This window comes from Panthera tigris, chromosome B2 (genome assembly GCF_018350195.1).
Source record: "Panthera tigris isolate Pti1 chromosome B2, P.tigris_Pti1_mat1.1, whole genome shotgun sequence".
NCBI classification, from domain to species: Eukaryota; Metazoa; Chordata; class Mammalia; order Carnivora; family Felidae; genus Panthera; species Panthera tigris.
In genome coordinates this window covers 103,726,989-103,745,190 of record NC_056664.1, presented here as the reverse complement: position 1 = coordinate 103,745,190, position 18,202 = coordinate 103,726,989, and the positions used below count along the sequence as shown (strand labels likewise).

The 18,202-nt window shown below is 37.5% G+C and overlaps 1 protein-coding gene across 1 annotated transcript in view; it reads left to right on the top strand.

The window, feature by feature from the left end:
• Positions 1–18,202, top strand: part of FRK (fyn related Src family tyrosine kinase) — a 103,567-nt gene that overhangs the window by 68,333 nt on the left and 17,032 nt on the right. The window contains exons 3-4 of the mRNA XM_007078706.3: positions 15,829–15,992; positions 17,673–17,841. Of these exons, the coding sequence (XP_007078768.2) occupies positions 15,829–15,992; positions 17,673–17,841 (333 nt within the window). The remainder of the gene's footprint in view (positions 1–15,828; positions 15,993–17,672; positions 17,842–18,202) is intronic.

Genomic DNA, 18,202 nt, shown 5'->3' with positions numbered 1-18,202 from the left:
CCTGGAGACTTTCTCTGCAATATCAGATGCTGCAAAAAGCCATTTTCACGTGAAACTGTGGGAGATACTTCCCAGTCATCTGGCAACATATTCAATGTTACAATTATGTACTACTAATTTAAAGAGATACTCATCTTTTTTTAATTTTTATTTTAGTTAGTTAGTTAGTTAGGTTTTTCAAGTAGGCTCCATGTGCAATGTGGGGCTTGAACACACAACCCTGAGCTCAAGAGCCATATGCTCTACCAACTGAGCCAGCCAGGCGCCCCCAGATATTCATCTTCTTAAGATGTGTAAACAATAAAATTAGTGTTCTGTTCTGAAAATTTAAGAGCCAGCTTTGAAAGGGAGTTTGGCTTACTTTTAGAAGGATCATAAGGGTCTTGTGGATAAGACCAACATTTTCCTCAAAAATGTCATAAGTATTTGGACAGACATACGGTTTAGGGTAACGGATTATGTAGCCTTTGACTTACAAAGGTACCTAGTATTGGGGTGTATCTTCAAATAGCACTTGTAGTAAATTTTTCTGAGTCGGCTAATGAAGACATTTTCTTCATGGGTCTTCACTTAGCTCAACCTACCAGTTTAATAGACTTACTGACCAATGTCCACAGCACTCTGAAATATGCCTGGCTGGAAGGCAAAAGTCCTTGGGGACGCACTAGTTGAGTCATATGCGTAAAAAGTAGTTCCATTTATTCCCTTTGGTTGTATTGTGTGTGTTTTATTTTCCAAGAAAAGAAGATAACAACTCTTCTGCATGATACTTTTTAAAATCTTTTAAGATAGATGTACTTTCTCCTTTCAAAACTGTTCATACTGGGATCCTACTGTATCTGCTGTAGAACAAAATAGAGTGCACAATGAGTGTGTGTCTTGAATTCTGTTTTAATAGGGATACGATATAATAAGTCAATTGAATGCTATTTACTTATTGGTGTAGACCAATGTCAGCATGATTTCTGAGGCAATGGTATAGGAGGAGTTATTGTGATTATCTTCATAATAGTTTTGAAAAGTACTAATAAGCAGGAGTTTGCAAGTACGGGAGCTCTCTCACACAGATTTAATAACAATTTCTTCACTTAATATGTTTGGTGGTCACTGTGTAACATAATCATTATTGTGCAAGGAGTGGAAAATTTTACTTTCTAAGTGGCTCTCTTTTGTTGACAAAGCTATTTGATAGTACTGATATTCTAATATAGTACTCACACATTGCACATTTAGATATATCTATCATCCCTTGTGAATAATGACACTCAAACGGTCCCTGGGGGGGTCTATAGATAAGATCATTATTCTCATTTTCTAGATAAGGAAACTGAAATGAAATTCCTTGCCTAAGGTCAAAGAACAAATCACTGGTGGAATAAGATTAGGGCAGTGAGTTCTTGATTTTCGATCCTTTGTTCAATCAACTAAGTCATATTGTTTTACTCAGTATGGGAACAGATTATTATCAGTCAAGAGGAATAAGGCTGTGCCCAGATGATGCCAGAAGATCAGCTGAAAAATGAAAATCTGCTCAATCAACCATTTGTTTGCCTGTTAAGATGCCAAACTACTCATCTTACTGGTATTTTTCACTGGGCTTCTAGGTTGTCTTCGTGTGTTGCAGACAGTCTCTAACTTCACGTTCATATTGCATTCTGAAGCTCATTTCTGGAGGTTGTGTCTTTTAAAAAACCTAATTTTGGAATATCTTGGATTTCATAATGATGTAATATGTACTGAATCATGTGTTAGTGGTGTGGTAGAACGGGGACAGAACTCCCTGAAAGTGCTTTTAGATGAAAGCTTGCAGCACTGCTTTGTGTAGCAGCAAACACTTTTCTACCATCAGAGGCCCTATCAACTAGGATCTCGCCATTAGGAGAAAGCTGGACTTCTGTATCTGCCATCCACCACTTAGAAAAGCATTTTAGGGCGCTTGGGTGACTCAGCTGGTTAAGCATCGCTCTTGATTTCAGCTCAGGCCATGATCTCACGGTTTGTTAGTTCGAGCCCCACATCCAGCTCTGCACTGACAGCACAGAACCTGCTTGCGATTCTTTCTCCTCTCTCTCTGCCCCTCCCCTGCTGGTTTTCTCTCCCTCTCTCTCTCTCTCTCTCTCTCCTTCTCTCTCTCTCTCTCAAAGTAAATAATCTTAAAAAAAAAAAAAAGAAAAGCATTTGAGTCTGGCAAATAGGACTGAAATCATAAGATTCCATCTATATCACACATATCCCCCCACAATTAGTTACTCTGGATGTGAAGGTGGCCAAATAATCACGTGACCTATGCCACAGTCCTTACAGAAGTTAGTGGGAAGAAAGAGTTGAATTCTTTCAACATTCAACAATCCTTTAGTCTGTTCCTCCTACATGCTTACCTACATCTCTGCAATATATCCTAATTCTTGGACATGTTCTGGTAGATTAATCTGTTGACAGGTGAAACATTTTCCCCTAGGTCAAACAGCGTACATGAGAGTCAAGATGTAAACTCAGGATGCCTGGCCTTTTAGCTAAATTCATTCAGTCATGATGCTCCTGAGTTTGTTGATTGATGGCTTCATTATATTTTATAGTTAGCCTTATGGTTTTTGCAGATGAACTACTTAGAATGCTTAACTAGTCTGAACTCCGTCATTCACAGTAAGAATGGCACAAACATTATCATTCACTTATAGTCTCTGGAATTTGAAATAGGTTTGGCTCAATAATAAAGATCACAGCAAACCAGAAAAAGAATAGAAAATTCATTTCTCCCTAGTTCTGAGACCCTGTGAATTCAATCTTTATTGGAAATGATGACTTGGGGCTCACCTAACACATTAAAACCACTTTTAAAAAACAATCATATATTTTGGATTTGATTACTCAAAAATACAATATGAAAAGTGCCTTCATCCAGACTAAAATGTATTGAATTTTTCTGATGTAGCTTCTGTGGTCTAATTTGTAAATCAGGTATATTATATATATATTCATAACCATATATATATATGTATATATATATGTATATATATATACATATATATATATACACACATATATATACATATACATATATACATATATATATGTATATATATATATATGGTCTCTTAATCTTATTTAGGTTGAAAACTTGAATGAACCTTATATAAATATCCATTCTGGATATGGGGGATGGAACAGTTATTTCTGTGTTATGTACAAAAAAAAATGGATATAAATATGAATGTCTGTCCTCTAACAGTATGTATATTCTGGGGCCAAGTGTGTTTTCCTCCCTTTAAAAAGAAAATTCCAGGGAAGTCTTATCTTGAAATATTTGTATAATTACCTATTTAATTTTGCAGCAGACATTTCAGAAGCTTATATTTCACTTCAAATTCAAGAGTTAGTGAATCATTTTTCGTTCATTTAGCAGATGTTTATGTTAGTTGTTCCTCTGTGCCAAGCTCTGGTTAGGTTTTGGATCAAAACGGCAGAGTCCCTGCCATCATGGATCTATTCTAAATAAATACTATTACGATTAAACAAGGTGATTAGAGGGATCTGGGAGAGGTACATTCAATAGGGTCGGGGGACAAAGGTGGTTCTGAGGATTTAAACTGAGATCTGAAGGAAGAGGTGGGCTACAAGAAGATTAGTAGGAAAAGCATCCAAGGTGGTGTTAAGGGCTCTGAGGTGAGAATTACTTGTTTTATCAAAGGGCTACAAAAAGTAATGGGAATTCAAGGAGAGAAATCAAGGAGAATGGGAATTTAAGGAGAGAAATCAACAGTCAGATATGTTTGATCACTAAGGTGGAAACAATTGGAAATTTGGAGATTTCTTAAAGCCAGCTTTTTTATTTTAATGATGGAAAAACCGAGGCCAGGTAAGATTGAGGTGTTTTTGGTCATTTTCAAGTTCAATTGTGACCTGGGTCTCCCATCTCCCAATTTATTGCTTTTTCTTTTTTCTTTTTTAAAATATTTTTATTTTATTATTTAAAAAAAATTTTTTTTTACATTTATTTATTTTTGAGAAACAGAATGAGACAAAGTGTGAACAGGGGAGGGGCAGAGAGAGAAGGAGACACAGAATCAGAAACAGCCTCCAGGCTCTGAGCAAGCGGTCAGCACAGAGCCCGACGCGGGGCTCAAACCCACAAACTGTGAGATCGTGACCTGAGCCGAAGTCGGACGCTCAACCGACTGAGTCACCCAGGTGCCCCAAAATATTTTTTAAAGTTTATTTATTTTTGAGAGAGAGAGAGAGAGAGAGAGAAAATAGGGGAGGGGCAGAGAGAGAGGGAGACAGAGGATCTGAAGTAGGCTCTGTGATGATAGCAGAGAGCCCGACATGGTTCTCGAACTCCTGAACCATGAGATCATGACCTGAGTTGAAGTCGGATGCTTAACTAACTAAGCCACCCAGGCGCCCCTCTATTGCTTTTTCTATTAAACAAAATTACTTTTGTTGTGTTGGATCTCTCAAGTATTGGCTTTTACAGCTTCAAGTTGAAACCTTTACAGAGTTGGCAAACATTTATTTAGGCTTTCTTTATAATCAATAACAATTGCCAAACACATAGCAATCGTTGTGATTTGCATCCTTATTAAGAAAATCACAAGGAGTACTTTAACTCTTCAGTCATTTATTGACTTTAGCCTCTAGCTTGGAGATCTTTTAGATTTTTTGTTGTGCATTAAGAAGAAATTCCTGTTTACGTTTAATTTCCACATAGTCCACTTCAGTTTGAAACTAGATATTGTCTGTCTTGTTCAGAAGAGGGGAATTTTTTTATTGCTTCCAATCATTTCCCGTTATAGACTTATTGGCTTGCTAGAGGTCTCAGCTATAATTTGTGTACTTTTCTTTTTGATAAATGGCAAAGCTTGAATTTTTGAGGCCAATCATTTATATAAATTTCAGGTATGCTTTATATTTAGCTACCCTTCTACTTCTAATATTTTTATTACTTTGTGGAGAAATGAATTGGACAAATATTGTTGACAGCTCTCTTTGAGTTTTTTTGTTAACCTTTTAATCCATTAATAAGAATTGTTATGAGCCTTGCTGTATATCCTAATAAAACCCTTCTACTTGGTGATGATTATACAGGGTAACTAACATTGTCCCAAGAGTCATGTTCAGTGGGAATGGTAACTTGACAGAGCAGAGGGTACAAGAATGTGTCGCAGAAACTTCAAAAATTGAAATGGAGGAAAACTTACATGGCTTTGGGAGGACCTAAATGTACTCTGTATTATATAAAAAAAAACTAAAACTACAAGATTTTTGTATATGCAGATGACAGGATTCTTTTTCAGTTTTATTGAAGAAAAATTGACAAAACTGTAAGATATTTATTAAAGTGAACAATATGATGATTTGATATACATATACTTTGTGAAAGGATTACTCCCACTGAGTTAATTAATACATCCATCACCTCACATATTTACCTTTTCTGGTTTTGTAAGAGAACGTTGAAGTTCTACTGTCCCAGCAAATTTCAATTACACAATGCAGTGTTATCAATTATATTGACCACGTTATACTTTGGATCCTCACACTTTATTTATCTTATAACTAAAAGTCTGTACACTTTACCAACCTCTTCCCTATTTCTCCCTGTCCCCCAGTTCCTGGCAACCATTTTTCTCCTCTTTGTTTCTATGAGTTCAACTTTAAAAAAAAATTTCCACATGTTGAATGTGACCATTCAGTATTTGTCTTTCTCTGTTTGGCTTATTTCACTTAGCACATGCCCTCCAGGTTCATCCATGTTGTTGCAAATGACAGGATTTCCTTGTTTTTTAATGCTGTATACATTTTCTTTATCCATTCATTTGTCAATGCATTTAGGTTGTTTCCATACCTTGTCTATTGTGAATAATGCTGCAGTGAACATTGAGATAATGATTGTGTTTCTTTTGGATATATACCCAGAAGTGGGATTGATGGATCATAGGGTAGTTCTATTTTTAATTTCTTGAGGAAACTCCATAGTGGCTGCACCATTTAACATTCCCACCAACAGTGCACAACACAAGAGTTCTCTTTCTCCACACCCCCCAGTGTTTAGTATCTCTTATCTTTTGGATAGTAGCATTCTAACAGTTGAGAGGTGATGTCTCATTGTCATTTTGATCTGTATTTTCCTGATGATTCATGATGCTGAACACCTTTTCTGGTACCTGTTAGCCATTTTTTTCTTTAAATAGTTTTTTTTTTTTTAAATGTTTGTTTATTTTTGAGAGAGACAGAGAATGCAAGCAATGGAGGTGCAGAGAGAGAGGGAGACACAGAATCTGAAGCAGGCTCCATGCTCTGAGCTGCCAGTGCAGAGCCTGATGCAGGGCTTGAACTCATGGACCATGAGATCATGACCTGAGCTGAAGTCAGAGGCTTAACCAACTGAGCCACCCAGGGACCCCTGTTTGTCTTTTTTTTTTTTTTTTTTTTTTTTTTTTTGGATAAATGTCTGTGCAGGTCCTTTGCCCATTTTTAAACTGGCTTTGTTTTGTTTTGATGTGGCTTTGTAAGAATTCATTATGCATTCTGAATATGTAGTTTGCAAATATTTTTCCTGTTTTATAGGCTACCTTTTAATTTTGTTATTAATTTCCTTTTCTCTACAGCTTTTTAGTTTGATATAGTCCCACTTGTTTATTTATGCTTTTGTTGCCTTGCTTTTGGTGACAAATCCAAAAAATCATCACCAAGACTGATGCCAACAAGGCTACCCTGTATGTTTTCTTCTAGTTTTATGGTGTCTGGTCTTACATTCAAGTCTTTCAGCCATTTTTGAATTAATTTTTGCTATGGTGTAAGGTAGGGGTCCAGTTTCATTCTTTGCATGTGCCTGTTCATTTTCCTAGCATCATTTATTAAAGAGAACTTTCCTCATTGTATATTTTTGGCTTCTTTGTCTGTCATAAGCTAGTTGACCATTTCTGCATGGGTTTACTTCTGGGCTCTCTTTTCTGTTTCATGGATCCTTGTGTCTATTTTTATGCAAATGCCATACTGTTTTGATTGCCATAGCCTTGTAGTATAGTTAGAAATCAGGAAGTGTGCTCCAGTGCACATGGAATGTTCTCCAGAATAGACCATATACTGGGACACAAATCAGCCCTAAGTGAGTACAAAAAGATTGAGATCCTACCGTGCATATTTTCAGACCACAATGCTATGAAACTCAAAATCAGCCACAAGAAAAAATTTGGAAAGGTAACAAATACTTGGAGACTGAAGAACATCCTACTAAAGGATGAATGGGCTAACCAAGCAGTTAAAGAGGAAATTAAAAAGTATATTGAAGTCAATGAAAATGGTAACATCACAACCCAAAACCTCTCGGATACAGCAAAGGTGGTCATAAGAGGAAAGTATATAGCAATCCAGGCCTTCCTAAAGAAGGAAGAAAGATCTCAGATACACAACCTAACCTTACGCCTTAAGGAGCTGGAAAAAGAACAGCAAATAAAATCCAAAACCAGCAGAAGACAGGAAATAATAAAGATTAGAGCAGAAATTAATGCTATTGAAACCAAAAACAAAACAAAACAAAACAAAAAAACAATAGAACAGATCAATGAAACCAGAAGCTGGTTCTTTGAAAGAATTAACAAAATTGATAAACCCGTAGTCCGTTTGATCAAAAAGAAAAAGTTAAGGACCCAAATAAATAAAATCAAGAATGAAAGAGGAGAGATCACAACCAACACAGCAGAAATACAAACAATAATAAGAGAATATTATGAGCAATTATATGCCCATAAAATGGGCAATCTGGAAGAAATGGACAAATTCCTAGAAACATATACACTACCAAAACTGAAACAGGAAGAAATAGAAAATTTGAACAGACCCATAACCAGTAAGGAAATCAAATTAGTAATTAACAATCTGCCAAAAAACAAGAGTCCAGGGCCAGATGGCTTTCCAGGGGAATTCTACCAAACATTTAAGGAAACGTTCACACCTATTCTCTCGAAGGTGTTCCAAAAAACAGAAATGGAAGGAAAACTTCCAAACTCTTTCTATGAAGCCAGCATTACCTTGATTCCAAAACCAGACAGAGACCCCACTAAAAAGGAGAACTATAGGGGCCTGGGTGGCTCAGTCAGTTAAGCGTCTGACTTCAGCTCAGGTCATGATCTCATGGTTTGTGAGTTCGAGCCCCTCGTCGGGCTCTGTGCTGACAGCTCAGAGCCTGGAGCCTGCTTCGGATTCTGTATCTCCCTCTCTCTCTGCTCCTCCCTTGTTCATGCTCTGGCTCTCTCTCTCTCAAAAACAAATAAACATTTAAAAAAAAAAAAAAAGGAAAACTATAGACCAATTTCCCTGATGAGCATGGATGCAAAAATCCTCAACAAGATATTAGCCAACCAGCTCCAACAATACATTAAAAAAATTATTCACCATGACCAAGTGGGATTTATGCCTGGGATGCAGGGCTGGTTCAATATCCGCAAAACAATTAACGTGATTCATCACATCAATAAAAGAAAGGACAAGAACCAAATGATCCTCTCAATAGATGCAGAGAAAGCATTTGACAAAATACAGCATCCTTTCTTGATAAAAACCCTCAAGAAAGTAGGGATAGAAGGATCATACCTCGAGATCATAAAAGCCATATATGAACGACCCAATGCTAATATCATCCTCAATGGGGAAAAACTGAGAGCTTTCCCCCTAAGGTCAGGAAGAAGACAGGGATGTCCACTCTTGCCACTGTTATTCAACAGAGTATTGGAAGTCTTAGCCTCTGCAATAAGACAACACAAAGAAATAAAAGGCATCCAAATCGGCCAGGAGGAGGTCAAACTTTCACTCTTCAAAGATGACATGATACTCTATATGGAAAACCCAAAAGATTTCACCAAAAAACTGCTAGAATTGATTCATGAATTCAGCAAAGTTGCAGGATATAAAATCAATGCACAGAAATCGGTTGCATTCCTATACACCAACAATGAAGCGACAGAAAGAGAAATCAAGGAATCGATCCCATTTACAGTTGCACCAAAACCCATCAAATACCTAGGAATAAATCTAACCAAAGAGGTGAAAAATCTATATGCTGAAAACTATAGAAAGCTTATGAAAGAAATTGAAGAAGACACACAAAAAAATGGAAAAAGGTTCCATGCTCCTGGATAGGAAGAACAAATATTGTTAAAATGTCGATACTACCCAGGGCGCCTGGGTGGCTCACTCAGTTGGTTGGGTGTCCAGCTTTGGCTCAGGTCATGATCTCGCGGTTCGTGGGTTCCAGCCCCATATAGGGCTCAGTGCTGGCAGCTCAGAGCCTGGAGCCTGCTTCAGATTCTGTGTCTCCCTCTCTCTCTGTCCCTCCCCTGCTCATGCTCTGTCTCTCTCTGTCTCAAAAATAAAAAAAGATTTAAAAAAAATGTCGATACTACCCAAAGCAATCTACATATATTCAATGCAATCCCTATCAAAATAACACCAGCATTCTTCACAGAGCTAGAACAAATAATCCTAAAATTTGTATGGAAACAGAAAAGACCCTGAAAAGCCAAAGCAATCTTGAAAAAGAAAACCAAAGCAGGAGGCATCATAATCCCAGACTTCAAGCTATACTACAAAGCTGTAATCATTAGGACAGTATGGTGCTGGCACAAGAACAGACACTCAGATCAATGGAACAGAATAGAGAACCCAGAAGTGGACCCACAAATGTATGGCCAACTAATCTTTGACAAAGCAGGAAAGAATATCCAATCGAATAAAGACAGTCTCTTCAGCAAGTGGTGCTGGCAAAATTGGACAGTGACATGCAGAAGAATGAACCTGGACCACTTTCTTACACCAGACACAAAAATAAACTCAAAATGGATGAAAGAAGCCATCGAAATCCTCGAGGAGAAAGCAGGCAAAAACCTCTTTGATCTTGGCCACAGCAAGTTCTTACTCAACACGTCTCCGAAGGCAAGGGAAACAAAAGCAAAAATGAACTACTATTTTACTCATCAAAATAAAAAGCTTCTGCACAGCGAGGGAAACAATCAGCAAAACTAAAAGGCAACCGACAGAATGGGAGAAGATATTTGCAAATGACATATGAGATAAAGGGTTAGTATCCAAAATCTATAAAGAATTTATCAATCTCAACACCCGAAAAACAAATAATCCAGTGAAGAAATGGGCAAAAGACACGAATAGACACTTCTCCAAAGAAGACATCCAGGTGGCCAACTGACACATGAAAAAATGCTTAACTTCACTCATCATCAGGGAAATACAAATCAAAACCATAATGAGATACCACCTTACACCTGTCAGAATGGCTAACATTAACAACTCAGGCAACAACAGATGTTGGTGAGGATGCGGAGAAAGAGGGTCTCTTTTGCATTGTTGGTGGGAATGCAAACTGGTGCAGCCACTCTGGAAAACAATATGGAGGTTCTTCAAAAAATTAGAAATAGAACTACCCTACGACCCAGCAATTGTACTACTAGGCATTTATCCAAGGGATACAGGTGTGCTGTTTCGAAGGGACACATGCACCCCCATGTTTATAGCAGCACTATCAACAAAAGCCAAAGTATGCAAAGAGCCCAAATGTCCATCGATAGATGAATGGATAAAGAAGAAGTAGTATATATATACAATGGAGTATTAGTCGGCAATCAAAAAGAATGAAATCTTGCCATTTGCAACTATGTGGATGGAACTGAAAGGTATTATGCTAAGTGAAATTAGTCAGTCAGAGAAAGACAAAAAATCATTTGACTTCACTCATATAAGGACTTTAAGAGACAAAACAGATTAACATAAGGGAAGGGAAACAAAAATAATATAAAAACAGGGAGGGGAACAAAACTGAAGAGACTCATAAATATGGAGAACAAACTGAGGGTTACTGGAGGGGTCGTGGGAGGGCTAAATGGGCTAAATGTGTAAGGGGCACTAAGGAATCTACTCCTGAAGTCATTGTTGCACTATATGCTAACTAACTTGGATGTAAATTTTAAAAAATAAAAAATAAAATAAAATAGAAAAGAATGTTATATTAAAAAAAAAAAGAAATCAGGAAGTGTGATGAGTCCAGCTTTGTTCTTTCTCAATTGCTTCGGCTATTCAGGGTTTTTTATGGTTCCCTACAAATTTTAGGATTGTGTGTTCTATTTCTGAAAAATGCAGCTGGAATTTTGATAGGGATTGCATTGAATCTGTGGAAGACTTTGGGTAGTATGGACATTTTAATAGTATTAATTCTTCCAATCCATGAGCATGAAATATCCTTCCACTTATGTGTATGTTCAAATTTCATCATCAATATTTTACAGTTTTTGGAGTCCAGATCTTTCACCTTCTTGGGTAAATTTATTTCTAAGTAGTTTATTCTTGCTGATGCCATTGTAAACGGGATTTTTATTTTATGTTATTTATTTATTTATTAACATTTATTTATTGTTGAGAGACAGAGAGAGACAGAGTGCAAGCGGGGAAGGGGCAGAGAGAGAGGGACACAGAATCCAAAGCAGGCTTCAGGCTCTGAACTGTCAGCACAGAGTCTGAAGCGGGGCTCGAACCCATGAACTGTGAGATCATGGACCTGAGCTGAAGTTGGACACTTAACCAAGTGAACTACCTAGGTGCCCCAGGGGATTTTTATTTTAATTTCTCTTTTTGATAGTTTATTATCAGTGTATAGAAAAACAACAGGTTTTTTTTTTATATTGACTTGTATCTTGCATCTGTACTATAGTTGTTCATTAGTTCTAACAATTTTTTGGTGGAGTCTTTAGATTTGTTATATGTAATACTAACATAACAGATGACATGATTTTACGGTCATGAACTGGATGTGTCTTATTTGACAACTAGATCTACTATCTGAAACTCTCCAGTTATAAGGAATCTTAGAATCACAAGTCCCCATGTTTGAATCCTGGCAATATCACTACTTGCTTTTACGAGTTACAAAACAGGCCTATTAATGTCTACCTTGTATGGCTATTATGAGGGTAAAAAGAGATAATGTACTATAGTGCTTAGCATAGCATTTGGTTCAATGAATGTGAGTATTACAGAATGCTAGATGGAATTTTTGACTATAGCTGTGAAGATACAATGGAAGTAAAATCCAATGCCAAATCACCGTACCCAGAGTTTACCAAGAAGTTGGTCAAAGACAGGTATTGCAGCTATTGGATCCTTCAGCTTGTTAGTGATCTTAAAAGGGTGCTAATAGTAAGAGGGAGGAATGCTTTGATCAAGGCATTTTGCTTTTGGAAAAAGCTATGAGTCCCTCTGATCTTCCCAGGGAGATGAGTGGAACCCCAAACCTAGCGAGAAGTCCACTGTGAGAGTTTATTCTCTGCTCTCTCCAGTTGGTCAGATACAACACTCGAGCCTGACTCCAATGGCTGACTAGGCTAAAGCAGCCTGTAGTAGTAGGATGGAGGTGCCACGTGGCATCAGTCAGTCCCCAGCAACTGTCGGGGTAAAGGATGTGTGAGTGTTATCTTAGACCATAAGTGGACCTTGTACATGAGCAAAAGTGCCAGGGAGCTGTAGATAAATGGTCTGGAGGAGTTTTGGGTTCTGCTCAAGAGGACTTCTGCCAGAAAATGAGGGGGGACCTGTAAGCGTTGGAGTGGAGGGTAAACTGCTAAAGAAGCAGAAGCTGAAAAGCAATTAGGGCAGAGGTGGCTTAGCAGACACCTGCCTCTTAGGAGGGAGGGGGCTACATAAGTGTTCTTGACAAAAGAATCAGCTTGAACGTCTGCCAGGCTGAGAGTTGAAGCTGATTTAGACTCTGCCAGTCCAATAAGAACTTCCTCATTCTTTATCTCCTCCTCTCTATGCTCTTACCCTAGATACTCAAATCCTGGCTGGCAAGGCCATGAGGAAAGAACACCTGTAGGCAGAGAAAGAAAGACAGCCACCCACACCTACCTTTCCCACTGCTGCCTTTCAGCCTGATGTACACCTGAACAGACAGATTAGCTATTAAACTGAATAGCAGAGTGTTTTGATTAATATCTTGGACTGGGCAATCTAAGCTTGAGTTGAGACTGCATTTGTGATTTTAAGTGAAAGCTGAACCTATAATTAAGTGTGATCAGAAAAGCTCTGTTGGAGCTTTCATCTAGGTGCAGGGAACTGTCTTTCTTATTCAATATTATTCAAAAAGCATTGAACAAAAGATATTACATTATTAGTTGTGCTTGTGTGGTGTGTTGGTTACATTATTAGTATTGTTGATGTAATAGAAAGGCTACCTTCAAATTCAGCATCACACACTCAAAAAAATTTTCATTTATGTTTGATATTCCTCTGTATCTTTCTGGCTTATAACCTATATTCTTATATCAAAAATTAACTCAGTTATATAGGAGGACATTTTTGTAACCAGGTTTTTCACAATGCTTATCAGAAAGTTATTTTGCTTAAAATTAGTGTTCTTTGAATACTTTACTGAGAAAATTTGATATCCAAAATGAGAATTAGGTAGCATTTACCTTAAAAACTTTCTAGACTGAAATAATTCAGCATGTGCCATGAAGTAGCACTTTGGGGACTTGATGTTCTATTTGTCCATGAACTAGAGCAAATAACCATTAAAAAATTCTTTAAAAATTTTTTTGTGTGTTTATTCATTTTTGAGAGAGAGAGAGAGAGAGCAAGAGAGAGCATGAGTGGGGGAGGAGCAGAAAGAGAGGGAGACAATCTGAAGCAAGCTCCAGGCTCTGGGCTGTCAGCACAGAGCCCGATGTGGGGCTTGAACTCACGAACTGTGAGATCATGACCTGAGCCGAAGTCAGACACTTAACCGACTGAGCCACCCAGGTGCCCCTAAAATTATTTTAAATTGATGTATGACATGTGTAATAAAAATACACAATTTATAAAAGTTTGGTTTGATGAGCATTTATGAGGTATTTATGAGCATTTATTATTTATGGTTTGTTTATTTACAAATCTGCATAGGATTCCCTAGACAAACATAAAATAATTTATTAGTCTATTCTATGGTTGATGGACATTTGGATTGTTTCCAGGTTTAGACTCTTAGAAATAATACTGCTAAAAGCATTCTTATACATGTGTTTTGGTATATGTATTGTACATTTTGTTGGTTATATGTTGGAGTGGAATTACTAAACTATAGGTATGACTGTGTTCAGTTTTAGTAGAGCATGACGGTTTTCTAAAGTGATTGTAAAAATTACACTTCTATCATCTGTGTGTGAGAGTTCCATTTACTCGACTTCCTTGGCAACGTGTGATATTGCCTGTTTTTTATTTGAGCTATTGTGATGTGCGCCAATTCTCTTGTGAGAAAAACTTTGCCCTAGTTATTGGCATGCCCTCAGTAAACTTCCAAACTAGGATTGAGCTGTTTTCTTAGTCTTCTTTTCTTTCAAGAGAGCATTGCTCTAGCATGATCCATTATTAAAGTATAATTTTTATATTTAGCAAGGAATTAAGAATATCTGTATCCTGGTAAATGCTGCTCAATACTTACCAATAACTTGGCTAAGTGAAAGAATAGCTTATGAAATGTATTAGTCAATATTTTTGAATGCAAGTGCAAAAACTAGTTTAAGTAAAAAAGTTTTAAGTAAAGTTTAAGTAAAAAATTTACTAGTTTAAGTAAAAAAGGTGACTGAGTCTTCAGGCTGAAAAGCCAGTGTGATTGGCTCCAGGGTCTAAGCTTCACTTTCCATATCAAGGAAAGAACTTCCCAGGCAAAGCTTTCTCCCTGCCTGGGGCAAGATTTTGCCTGTAGGTCCAATCTCCTAGCAGTTAAACAGAAACAAAACCAAAACAACAATCATAACAACTTCTTCCTGTTTTCCTGCAGCTCTGTAGCACAAGTCCTGGAATTGAGTCTTCTTGGCTCTGATTGTACATTCCTTGGCTTAAGGTTGGCAATGATAATCTCTGGACCACATGCTCTCAGAGGAGCAACGATTCTCTGAAAAAAATTGGGGTGCTATTACAAGAAGAAGGGAGAATTGTTGGTGGCAGGCAAAAGCAAGAAATCTGCTATAGTCAGATGATTTGAAAAAGGGTATGCAATCCGTTCATTCCACTGGCTGTTACGAGACTTGCCCTTGGATCAAGCAATAGTGCTGGGATGTTGTATACATGGATTGCATTATTTTGGGCCCTGTAGAATAGCTTTTATTGAACTGTGCTTGGACATTCTGTTATCACCCCTGCATTAAGAGACAGAATAATAAGCGACCCTGCAGAATTCCTGATGCTATTGTCGGATAGTCCTGAGGACACCGTTTTATTCTATTTCAGTGTCCCCTTCATAGGATCTCATGGGAGAAAATTCTCCCTGGTCTCTGTGCCAGGAAGAGTTGAACTATTTTTAAACAACTTTTGTGATTTTATCTTATGAACGCTGTGATTTCTGAAACTGACAATATTTCCCTCTTTGCATTGCCAGAATGATAGAGTCAAATTTTTTTTTATAAGTGGGACTTGAACTCACGACCCCAAGATCAGGAAACACATGCTCTACTGACCGAGTCAGGCAGGAACCCTTAGAATGATAAAGTCAATTTTATGGCTTGTTTTAATCAAGTTCAATAGGCCTCAAAGCCTAGATTTTTAGTGGTGACCTCACTCCGTTATTTTTATCTTCTATTTCCTTTAATGTGGTTTCCCATTTCTTTTCCCTTTTTATTTTGCTATATATCCTTTATAAACTTTCTGAAGTCTTTTCTGAAACAAAGTTGAGAAATGAACAGAATTTATGAAAATTTTATTCCATGCATTGAAACTATCACCACAAAGTAAGTAGATTTGCTTGGTTTTGGCAAGAAGTATATTAATAGGACTTATTTTGGGTTCCAGTTTTAGATGAAGGGATTGTGAAACACTACAGGATCAGAAGACTGGATGAAGGGGGGTTTTTCCTTACCCAGAGAAGAATCTTTTCAACACTGAATGAATTTGTGAGCCATTACACCAAGACAAGGGATGGCCTGTGTGTCCGGCTGGGAAAACCATGCTTAAAGGTAAAATGCTTTCAAGCTGTGTTGATTTTGAGGTTAACTCTTTCCCTTCAGATACTGGAGTATTAGTCATGTGATATGTCCGTTCAGGAAAAAAAAAGTCATTTGATTACCTATGGCATGGATAGAGAAACCATGGCCTATGAGCCAATACTGTCCCACACTTACATTTTAAATATTAAGTTTTACTGGAACATAAGCATGCTTATTTATTTAAAAATTGCCTTTGATTTTTCTCTGTATGAACAGCATTTAATAGTTGCAACAGAAACCTTATGGCCCACAAAGACCTAAATATTTACTATCTCGTTCTTTTCAGAAAAAGTTTGCCAACTCCTGACCTTAGGCACTCATTGAAGCCAGAAAATATTCATCCTTTGCTCCAAGAAATTAATCTGGTATCTTGACACTGGAGCACTTACTCATATGGCTGGAGGGAAAAAAAGTGCTGGAATATAATTCTTATTTAGCTCTGTCTTCAAGGATATCAATATGAAATTGCTAGGCTCATTATCTGGCTGAAATATCTATATAGAAATATCATTTAAGTAACTGTTATAATAGTTTGGCCAGGCCGAACAACATTTATAGAGTTTATTAAATCTATCAGTATTCAATTATTGCATGTTTTACCTAAGTTGATTTAAAGTTATGTAGTGGACTTACATGGTAGGGGGGCAAAACCTCAGCTCCTCGTCTGAGTTCAGGTCTCATGTACTGTCCATGGGACAGCCAGCCCTATGGTTTATGCCTGGGTGTCCACTGAAAGCTTCCTGGTGATGCCTGACCAAAATATTATGGACAATTAGAAGCTGAAGACTTTTGTCCAGTATGTAGGGAATTCATTGACTTAAATCCTGCCCAGTGAACATGCAACTTTGGTGTAAGTATTACATGTTGGATGGAATAGGTATGAATGACCCCACAAGAATGGTTAAGCTCATGCTAAGAATAGCTTACCTGATACAAAAGTATGGCTTAGAAAATACTCTGTTTAACCAATATTGTTGAAAAGTGTTCACAAAGAAGCATAAATGACCTTCTGTGTACTCAAAATGCTAATGACTTGGCGGAGGGGCTAAGAATTTCCTCTGGTAGATAGTAAAGTAGATTATGAACTCTCGGAGGGCAGGGGTCTTGCCTACTTTGTTTACAGAATGGCACTTTGTTGGTGCTTGAAAAATTATTATTTATTAAATGAACAAGTACATGAATGAATGAACAAATAAATAAATGAATTCAAAATAAGATGAAAAATTTAATTATGCAAAAGTATATGATACATATGGTAAATGCTATAGGCCAAAGAATTTGGGAAGTAATTGTGGATGAAGTGGAACTTCAAATGGGTCTTAACATTGGGAGGATTTAGCTTGGCTGAGGAAGGCAAAGAGGCAGAGGAAGACCATGCCAGACCCAGGCAGGGATGGCATTGGGTGTGGGGTGGGGCAGATGGACAGCAAGGTGCCTCGTGTAGCAAGATTTAGGGAGGAGATCAGCTCAAAGAGGTAATGATACAGATTCTGCCATAATTGCTTTCCATTTTAATGTAATTAGAATAAAATTTACAATATTTTGGTTTTAAAAATGGTTTCTCTTTTTAAAAGTGCCTAGACTATTATTTTCAACCAAAAAATTGTTAAATCTTTTTCTTATAGTTTTTCTAATTATTCTGTGAAATAGGTACAAGTACCAGCGCCTTTTGATTTGTCTTACAAAACCGTGGACCAGTGGGAGATAGACCGCAACTCCATACAGCTTCTGAAGCGATTAGGATCTGGTCAGTTTGGTGAAGTATGGGAAGGTCTATGGAACAACACCACTCCAGTAGCAGTAAAAACATTAAAACCAGGTATGAGAATGAGAATGTCAAAGGTTAAATGGCATATGTTAATTAAAAAAATTATTTTGAAGTTTATTCATTTTGAGAGAGACAGAGACAGTGTGAGTGGGGGAGAGAGAAAGGGAGAGAGAATCCCAACCAGGCTCTGTGCTAACAGCACAGAGCTTGATGTGAGGTTCGAACTCACAAACTGTGAGATCATGACCTGAGCTGAAACCAAGAGTCAGATGCTTAACCGACTAAGCTACCCAGATGCCCTAGCATTTGTTAATTTTTATAAGCTCAACTTGCCACTGTGAATGTCTGCAAGGTCACGGGACAGCCAATGCAGGCACCAAGCAAGTACTGTAATCATGTTTTCTGGCCCAGG